Source organism: Salminus brasiliensis, chromosome 1 (genome assembly GCF_030463535.1).
Source record: "Salminus brasiliensis chromosome 1, fSalBra1.hap2, whole genome shotgun sequence".
NCBI lineage: Eukaryota > Metazoa > Chordata > Actinopteri > Characiformes > Bryconidae > Salminus > Salminus brasiliensis.
Window position 1 is genome coordinate 90,678,214 of NC_132878.1, and position 10,793 is coordinate 90,689,006.

The 10,793-nt window shown below is 41.0% G+C and overlaps 1 protein-coding gene across 10 annotated transcripts in view; it reads left to right on the forward strand.

Annotated features, from left to right (window-relative positions):
* Positions 1-8,166, forward strand: part of syngap1b (synaptic Ras GTPase activating protein 1b) — a 184,557-nt gene extending 176,391 nt beyond the window's left edge. For 6 of the 10 annotated variants that reach the window (XM_072692362.1, XM_072692361.1, XM_072692363.1 and 3 more), the window contains one exon: positions 6,904-8,166. In XM_072692362.1, coding sequence (XP_072548463.1) covers positions 6,904-7,021 — 118 coding nt within the window. In that variant the 3' untranslated portion in view covers positions 7,022-8,166. Of the gene's footprint in view, positions 1-370 lie in introns of all 10 variants that reach the window. The other 4 variants (XR_011980623.1, XM_072692366.1, XM_072692365.1 and 1 more) reach the window with 4 other exon arrangements.
* Positions 8,167-10,793: the final 2,627 nt, after the last annotated feature.

A 10,793-nucleotide genomic window follows, 5' to 3' on the forward strand; every position in this document is an offset into this window, starting at 1 on the left:
TAAATAATTTTGCCCAGGTTCTGTGTCAAGATAGAAGTGAATTCTGAATACATGAATTTCAATGTATTGTAATTGAATATGCTACTGAATACTTTTGTCTACTCAAACTTGCCTTACTACTTATTAATGTCATATATTAGTATTATTAGTATATAATAATATATACAAATATATATATATATATATAAAGTCCAACTACCAAAAAAGACATACATACTTTCTTTCCACTGCTGATACATACATGAAAACACACACACACACACACACACACACACACACACACACACACACACTCATGTGCTGTGATGCAAGGTTGGAAAATTCGAAGGTTTCATTACTACGCTCATACTACCGTCATCTACTTCACCAGTGCAGTCTGAACTAGATGATGGGAATTCTGGGAAATCTCCGTATCTGTCTCAAATCCTGCCCCGACCAGGTTGATAAATCAGTGTGCATGTGTGTTTGTGTGTGTGTGTGTGTGTGTGTGTATTTCGACTCTGTGAGTGGACTTTGGTGTGTGTTCGTGTGCATATTGCTTGTGCAGTGCGTTCAGTGCTTAAAGCCACGCAGTGTTTGTGTAAGTTGTGCTGTGTAGCTGCCAAGGAAGTCGATGTTCTTGATTATTGGTATTAATAATTCAGTTTCTTTTAGCCACATCTTTTATTTGTTTAATGAAGACAGAAGAAGACATCAATGGAAAGTGGCCAGAATTAAGGTTTAGGATGGTCAGGACTGTGCTCTGTGCAAATGCAAATGTCTGGTTTGGTTTATTTTTTTGTTTACTAACTAAATTCATGATACTTTCTATAGAATGAATGGATGTGCTTAGGGTTCTTGTTCTTAGGGTTTAATGTACAGCATTAAGCTGGGAATTCTCCATTACTGTGACCGAGTGTTACTTAATATAGCTTGTGAGGTTCTTGTTTAAAAAAGTGATAACTTCCTCTCTATATACTAAGCCATGTGATATGAAGATACCACTGCCACTACCAGCCACCCAGTGCCTTTCACAGCTGTAGCAATCCAATTTAGTGGACCTTCTATGAATTGTAATTAGGCACCCAGTTAATGACATAATTCAAAATTCAATCCAGCTCTGACAGAGATACATCATCCACCCCCTGTTGTCCTCATTGAACCTGCATCTCTCTGTTGTTAGTGTTACCGGTAGCTCCTGCCCAAGGCCGTGTGCAGTTCCCTTAATCTTGTTTTTGCCACTCATGTCCAAGGTTCTGATTGAGAAGAGAAAATTATTTGCTCGTTTTGTTTCTTAAAATTTGTCACTGTCATTTGGAAATGTTAAATTACAGTAATGCATGGAATCTAAAGCAGTCCGATTCAGACTGGGTTATGTTAGCAACCCGTGCCACACTTGCTAATGTAATAGTCTGAAATCAGACACATTTTGTTTTCACGCAAGAGTTGGATTCAAAAGTCATGTCAGGAAGTTGGGCCTTTAAGTCGCAATCGTCTCTTACACAAGTGAGTATGTGATTCTGCATCATTTGGAGACACACATGCACACTAATTTACTGAAAAGATGAAGACTCGACAAGTCCACCCAGTACATTTTCCACCCTCAGATAAACATGGATAAGTATGTGTGCGCTCCATTATCTATGCCGTGCAATACACTTATGACATGCTTATGACATGTTTATCGCCTTTACTAACACGAATGGTCAAACCTGGTTTTGAAAGTCAGTATTAGCACAGTGTTGTTGGTGTCCGTCAACCTCTTTAACCTCTTTAACTCAGTTGTTTCCTCCCTTACTGCCTTAATACAGACCTCACTGAAAAGGACTGAACTTGACGACAAACACACTGACCTTGATTTATATATAAAATGAACTGGGTTTATGACAAGGCCTTCGTCCATGTAGGTAAGAATAGAGGATAAGGCCAAAGACAACTTTGCCTCATCCACTGTTTATGAATGTCAGCCCAGCCATTTTTCAAGTATTGATATTAAAAATAAGGCACACTTTACTGAAGTAGGTTAGATCAAGGCTTGGGACTGCTTGCAATTGTGGATTTTGCAAGCCGGACAATGTAGTTTTTATTTCAGGAAGAATAAGCTTGCAGATCCATTTCATGGCATCATCAATTAGCTAATGATTGATAGCTAATAAGATTGGAAAGGATGTTATTATGGCAAAGATTGGAGATATATTATAATTTATTATTTATTATTGGAGATTTATTATAAAGACAATTCATTATTGATGTAACTGAATTTACACAAGACACACAAGAAAAAGAAAAACATGGAGGATATTGTTTTCATAATGTGAGTGCAATGTTTAAGCGACCCTGGGCAAATTGTATGTTTCAGAAAGTCTGAAGGTAAACTTTCTGTGGTACAAACTGAAATATGGAATATTCTTAATTATGAAATATTCAAATTCCAAGTTCAAGTACAGTTTTGTTGTCCTTGCCCTGTTTTAGCACTTATTCCCCATGTTTCGACCTCTCGCTATCCTCTAGCTATCCTGTGCACGTTTCACAGATTAAGCCTAAATTGTTCAATATAAAAACCTAACCCTAATCCTTTTGGGGAATACCTGAGACCACTGTTTTGCTGCTGTCCATACTCTATAGAACCTTCACTACCTCTGGATTTGTTGATATTTAGTGGAATGTATTTTCCATGCCTCCGGCTACCACACAAACCCAAACCCATAATAGATCCACCCCCGTGCTGTAGGTTTGGCATGGAGGGTTTTTATTTATTTATTTTTTTGGGGGGGGGGGTTCTTCCAAAAATACCTTCTATGGCCGTTGTCGTTTCATCAGTATTTTTTCAAAACATTTCCAGCTGGCCGAAGTTCAGCTTAGTACTTCAGACATTTATGGTGATAACGGTGGATGGCTTTTCTTTCGACAGCCTTCCCATGCAGATTTTTGTTTAAGGAACTCTGCACTGTGGATGCTTACTGTCGGTGGGTTTTCTTTAGAAGATACACTCCAAAAAAAAGTGTTGAAAGGTCTGTGAGATGAAATTTTACATTAAAACAAACAGTATTTAATGTGAATTTCCTAAATCCAAATTTTTTTTTTTAATCCAAGCTGATAATGTTTACTTTATCATATTATTGAAGGTCTTGGACAGCTCTATGTATTGTGCATATAATTAATAAACCAATGCCTCAGAGGAGGGACAGCAATTGTCCAGTTCCTTGAACTATTAAACCGTTCATGTTCGTACCATGCAGAAACATCCAGCATAACCAGAGGTGCCTAATCAATTGCACACACCTGCAGATCTTACAGCGATCTAGTTAGGAGGTATTCATAAAACGCTCCCACTGACACAATTAATACAATTAATACATTCATCCACTTTGATAAGATTTATTAATCTGACAGACTGTCATTTTAGCTGAAATCTCTGAACCATGGCATGCTTGAAGTAAAATACCAATATAGTATAGTAATCCTTTCTTCTGTCTAGAGCAGAGGTCTCCAACCCTGGTCCTGGAGATCTACCTTTCTGCATACTTTAGCTTCAATCCTAAATAAACCCCTCCTGATCTCATTACTGCCTTCTGATTATCTGAGCAGGAAGGTAGATCTTCAGTAGTCGGGCTGATGTTCACTGATCTAGAACTTTAGTTGAACTGGCTGCATGTGCAGTTTTATCAGTACCTCCACCTGTCTCTTAATGTTACATTTGACACACAAAGCTGGATGACTAGGTTGCGGTCACTACATGATGCTATTGACAGCCATCCATCCGCACAATAGCCTTCTTCAAATGCAGCATCAGGAGAGGAGGAGAGTGGAGCCACTGGACTGACCTTGTGTATCAACCCCAGATTTTTAATCCCTCCATCCCTCTCTCTCTTTCTCTCTCTCTCTCTCTCACTTTCTCTCTCTATCTTTTTCTCTCTCACTCTGTGCCCCCTTCCCTGGTTGTCCCCCCGAGCTTTGCTATGGATGTTTCCCATACCACGGCTGTATAACTCACGCTCCTCTTTTCCTCCCTCTCCGCCACTTCTCCCATCTCCATCTCCTTGATCTCCCTTTTCCCTCTCACTCTACCCCTCCTGACCTTATGACTTTCCATCTGCTTTGATCTCTTTACTCTGAACCTCTTTATTGATTCACTTGTTCACTTCAATCTGGCCACCTCGCAACTCTACCCCTCCCTGGGCATCCACTGTCTGTTCTTCACCGCTCATCCCATACTACCCTACGATCTTCCGACCCTCTCCCTTCGTCCCTCAATGCGCTCCCCTCTTCCACTTTCCCACTCTCTCCCTCCTCTTCTGTCTCTCCTCTCCCCTCCCCTTCCCTTCTTTCTGTCTTGCTAGGAAGAGCAGCTTCCCTCCCTGGGTTCTCCAGACCGCGGTCTGAGTGTTGCCGGAGGAGAAAAGACCACCGCTCCTGGCTTTGGAGTCTCTTCCTTGGACATCTCCTCCGACAACTCCCCTGGGAACGGAGCCCTGACCCCCCACGTAGCCCCCCCTCCTCCTCCTCATTCCCCTCCTCGCACTCACCTCAGCCAGAACGGAGAGCTTCGTGGCAACCAAAAAGCTGCTCCAGTCAGAGCCTCTATGGCAACTGGGACCACAGCAACAGCAGGCATGGGCATGGGAACTGGCAAAGCCGGAGGGGGAGCAGGTCACTAAAAGATACAGCGTCTTTACAGCCACAGAAGACAAAAAGCAAAACCCTCACATCTGCCCTGTGTTCATCCGTAACGACGAAGACGATGCTCGTCCAACTTTTTCTGGGGTTTTTATTGTGCATTTGATGTAATGGGACAGTGCAGTGCAGTGCACATCCTTACGCCATCACCACAAAAACACAAATAAGGGCTGTCTGGTGGAACTGACATTTTTTCTTTTGATTCATTGTGAAAAATGGCTTACCCGTCCTATTCCTCTGGTATAGCAGATCATTGTTATCTCTGGAACCTTTGATTTAGGAACCAAACGCGGGCCATTACAGATCCTTGTGAATTGTCTTGGTTTCCTTGTACTACCTTTTTTTTTGTTTTTGTTTTTTTTTGTTGTTTTTTTTGGTGGTTTTTTAACAATCAGCTGGGTGACTGACCTACTGAGTGCTGTGCGGAAAACATACACCGTAATTAACTAAACGCGGGCGAAGGTCTGAACCCGTTCAGAAACAGAAACGCCTGCTTCAAAGATCTTCTGAAGGACGTACACTGTATTGTCATGTTGTCTGGCTTCCTTAGTGCCTTTTCTGTATCTTTCGACAGGGTTTTCGAACAAGCAGCAGAATAATGACACCCAAACAAAAAAAAACCAACAGTTTTTGCGTTTTTGCTTCATTGTTCGCGTTGAAGCGGCCTGTGTAATAGACTGATCCGTCGTTTTGCCTCAGAGGAATGAGGAAAAGTTTAGCCTGTGGAATCTTAGCTTTTGTAGACTCGCTTATGGTCTTCAAATTGTAATTAAGGAACTTCAGCCTCACTAGACTGGACTTGTGCAATGTTTTTTCTCTTCTCAATCTCAGAACCCATGTGTGATTAACTGGTGCTATAGATAAGAAAAAAACAACAACAAAAAACTGATCTGTGTGTCATAGCACTGCCTCCCATTGTCCCACTACTACCTTGGTCATCCATTTGTCTTTCACCATGCTGATCATGTCTGCGTGGGTTCTATGTTCTATGTGATGGCATCTCTGTCTGTACGGTCTTATGCATTCTCTGTTTTCTTAATTTTTTGTTTTCATAAACCACATGGAACGTGAGGTGGTCTCTGTCAGGTGAAACGCTTTCTTGTCCTAATACCAAAACACAACACCAGGCTGGTGACAGAGGAGCTCGGAAGTTGTCGTGAGAATCGCTCACTTGCTGTCGATACGTCAATCCAACAAGCCATCTGTATGAGTGTTGCATTTTGACACTTCATTTCTTTTTCCAGCTCAACTAAAGAACTATTCTCACAGGTACAGGGTTTGATACAGGGAACTACGACACCTTAATGAAGTGTGTTCGTAGCCTATAGATCTTCTTTAGGCTCTTGCTATGTAATTTGAAATACGATAAGGTAGCTCAGTCCTTTCCTTCAGCTATAATTACAGTGCCCAAACGTTCCGATGACAATGACCTTACGATCTTGATAGATAATCTGCACATGAAAGAACTATCGTATGTACTGTATAGAAACGTGCCATGTGTCTGTATATGTATCGCTGCTGTCTGGGACTGATTCAAGCCCCTTGTTACTACTGTCATTATTTTCCATTATCCCTGCACATTTGCATAATAATGCACGCAGCTTAGCCGGTACAGCAGGCTTTGAAATGTGTCTTTTCTAACTACGTAATTCATTGCGTTTTCATACTCAGAACACCGCAGACATGAGAATAGGCCTTACACCACTCTTTGTTAAGTTCTGAAGCACTGGAATCGAGAAAACAGCCACACTAATACTAAAGGCGGGACGTGACGATAGCAAGGGTTCACAGCCTAACTGCACAAATAAAAACAACTGAGCTATGCTTTATCGCTTTAAAGTCTGGAAAGGTATTTCGTCTAGAGAAGAGAATGGACTGATTGCCATTTTTGCTTTTTTTCTTTACTTTCAAGAGTCTAGAGGGCTATATTTCAAGTGACTTACTCCGTTCAGTAATAAAACACGCAGCATGTTGCATCCTAGAAGTAGTTGAGGGACCATGGGCTTACAGGGTGTTCGGTGCAGCGCCATGAATATACCTCAGCCGTAGAAACGAGAGACTCAGGTAAACAATCATTTGCCTCATAGCTTAAAGCAAAGTGAACAGCAGTAAATAATGGCTGCCTGTGGTAGTTGGTCCATCTCTTCTCTAAAAATACGTAGCAGTGACCGGTTAGCAGCTCATGAAGCGCCTTTCCCCATCCCTTTTTCCTTTTCCACTCTCTTTGTATCCCATCTCTCCCTCCAGCCAATCGCACAGCATCGTGGAGGACAATCTGGAACCTAATTGGAGGTCTCAGCTAGGACATTCCTCGGGATGGCACGGCTTTAACGCGAGGGCGCTGTCTCGTGACTCGGTTGGTTGACAGAGGGGAAACTGAGGCTCTGAAAGCGTGTGTGTTGCTAGTTGGTTCCAGAGCCACAGATGACCCAAAGAGAACATAGGTGCCCTCCTTTTAGCATGCTCTTTCTGTCAGTTAACCCTACCTGCGTGATGCTAGCTTCAGGGCGTTTACCTCTGTCTCGCGACGCCTCTACGCCTCCCAGTGGCTTGTTGGCCGTGCATGCACGTAAGGGACGAGGGACGTCCTTTGCCAGCCGAACCTTTGAGCAATGGACAAAGCTTTTGCGAAAACGGGAGCATCCAGGGTAGCGGGCAGTGGGGCACGTCACGTGACGAGAGCAGGAGAGGTTCTGTGGGTAAGATACATTTCAAAGGTGCTGTTCTTTTAGTGTGTCTTCAAACTAAAAGACATTCAACACGTTTATTAAAACCCCTCCATGTCTTTCGTCATGGCTGTCACGGCTCCAGGCCCTCTCCATCACGCTTGCTTTATGCTCCGTTTGGGTCTCTTAATTTGAGGTAACTAAATATATGCATTGCCTTTATCCAAGAGACACTGAGATGGACTGATTCAGTGAACTACGTGGAGGCTGGAAAGGTCAGAACTTTTGTTACTCATAATGCCTCATGGTCGTACATGCTTCAGCCGGACCTCGTGCAGGTGAGGTTTTCACATGCTGATAAGAACGGTGCGTCGCAAAACAGTTGGGCTTTTAGTTTTTCCTCATTTCATTTTTTTTCTGACAATCCTTTGTGAACGATCGTTTGGGAAAACCTTTCCTTTTGGATTCTGACAAATGAGAAACAGCGTTCCAGATGTTTTACCTGCTCCCCCCCTCGCCTATTTGCACGTTGCTGTGACTCGGTCTCTGTGACAGGAATGAGCTTTTTTTTCTCCCCCCGTTCCTTCTTCTATTGCTTTCTTTGTGGACGGTCGCCATGGAGATCTCCAAATACGGACGATCTTATTCTCCGAAATAAAGGAAATATTGTCTCTTATTTAATAGCTTGCCAGTCGCAAGGTTATTGGATGAAAGGTAGTTGAGCAGCAGAAACCTGAAGTTTTACATTTAACTTGACCTCCTTCTTTGGACTCCATTGCCAAGCAGCCTGGACATTTTTCTGCTTCCTTTTTTTTTCTTTTTTTTTATTCACACAAGACAAAAACATACATTCTGACCATGGGAGATACGTATTACAGACTGAATAATGTTGTGTAGTGAGTGAATGTGTGTATATACAGTGTGTGTACAGTCTTTTGTGTATATACTGGGTGTATGAGTATATATTATATGGATGTGTACATACAATCTGTTTGTATATGCATTGTACAGAATGTATTTTTCTCCTCCTTCTTATCCCCTCCCCAGTTCTGTTTTTGATTTCTTTGACAATATGTGGTGAGAGAAACCACACAGCCGAACCTTTTTTTCTTTTTCGGAAACTGAAGAGACTCACATAGGCAACTTTGAGGCAGGTGTTTTTGGAAGCACTTTTTTGCACAGACCTAACATACAGAGTCTGGTACCTATGATGCATTACCCTTGAGCTGCCACACACTTCGCCAACCTCGAGCTTGCACTCATTTTCTCATTGAGGCATTTTGTAATAGTTTATAGGTGATGAAGCAATGTTTGTATATATCTATATGATCTATATATGGGACATAATAATATTTCCAAGTTCTCTATCATCTTCATGGCTATTTATCCTTCCAGCTGGTATTACTCTTGTCGCTTTCGGTTTCAGTGCTCCTGTATTTCATTGCGGTGACGTGTGTTGGCTGGGGTTGAGCTCCGGTTGGAGGCATTTACAAGATCAGCCCCTCGAGAAATTGACCAAACTCTGACCCGTTTTATTCTATGAGCGTTTTATATACCTGACACTTTTCTCCTTGCCAAGCAAATCTTCCATTTCAGATACCCATGTATTTCTATTTGCAAATGGATGGAGTTCCCATGATGTGCCTCCTTCTAATAAACATTCATTTGACGTTTGCCAGCCATAAGCAAACCATAATCCATGCTCCTTGACAAGCCATAAGCCCCACCCCTAAAATGATGTTTTTGAAAAGGGCAGACATTTGGGAATTTAAGTATTTTATTTATTTATTTATTTATTTATTTATCATTTTTTGTATATATATTAATGGAAAGAGTGATCATTTGGAGTGTGTTGCTAATGTTTATGGATTTGTTATGAATGTTGATATTCTGGTTATTGAATTATAATTATTATTATTAATGTAATAATCGATTCTGATTGCTACACTCAATTCATATTTTAGTTTATTCGATGCTGTTAAGAACGATGCATCAGTTTCATTGTTTGTTTTTTTTGTTTGTTTCTTTCTTTTTTCTTTTTTTTGAATAAGCAGGAATTTATATTTTTGGGTGGGTGAATCATAGAGATTAAATTAATAAGATGAATTAAAAATATAAATTCTTATCATAATATGCCAATAATGTGTCTGTTGTATTGTTTCTTGCCTGACTACCTTTCTGTCTGTCTGGAGTCACATACAATAGTTAAGGTACACCTGGTGAAAATAACATTTACATTTACATTTACTGCATTTAGCAGACGCTCTTATCCAGAGCGACTTACAAAGTGCTTTGCTATTTACCCAAGAAAAACCTCAGCTAGTTTAAATAGACTAATAATTCAAAAGATACCTCTAAGCTTAGACACTACTAAACACAAGACAATAAGGTGACAATAGTACTCCATTTGTCCAAGTACTCTCGGAAGATGTGGGTCTTCAGTCTGGGTTTGAAGACAGCGAGCGACTCTGCTGTTCAGACACCCAGGGGACGCTCGTTCCACCACTTTGGTGCAGAACAGAAAAAAGCCTGGACGCTTGTCTTCCGTGGATTTTGAGGGATGGTGGGTCGAGCCGAGTCGTACTTGAAGCTCAAAGGGCTCTAGGTGCGGATCGGCTTTTGACCATTGCCATCAAGTACATATCTATCTTACTATCTGTCTATCTATCTATCTATCTATCTATCTATAAATCTGTCTGGCTGGCTGACTGGCTGGCTATCAAGCAGAAAATGGTCCCACTTATCCTCGTATTGTTACAAGTCAAAGAACCCATTTAAGGACTGTCCAGAAACCCTTTTAGCTTTAGAGTAAAGCAGATCTAAAATATTGGTCTAAACCTGACTAAAAGTCACATCATCAGGTTTTAAGTCTGAACCCAATCCAAGCCTCACAAACATGTTTCCAAACTTAACACAAACACCATCATGTTTTAGCCCGGAACTGACCTTAATTCAACTACATCTGGTCCAGAATGGATTAAACCATCTGTAGGCCTACCTGTCTGTAGTCATATGCAAGAGTTAATGCTCTCTCCATGAAAATAAGTCACACCTCCTCTGCAAAGAAAACACATCAGCACAATTAATCATCTTAACTGTGAATCATCCTAGCATTTTAATTTCTGATTATTTGCTTAATTAAAAACAATAAAACACCGGATGTGGCCTGTACAAAGGATATATGTTATTATTTTATATTTTTCCAATCTGTTCAATCCAGAAAATAAACAGAAAAGGGGCTAAAATGTGCTGGAAAAAAATCATGGATCACAGATTTCCCCACAACACTAAATGTCCTCATTTTTAAGTTTGCTAACTGTACACGATCAGTTCACTCGTGTTGACTTAGAAAATTAACAATAAGTGTAGTTAAAACAGGGATGTCTAAGGTTTTGCATATGATTGCCTGTCTGTCTGTCTGGTTATCTATCTCTATACATGTGCAACTATCTATCTATATTCATCTGTATA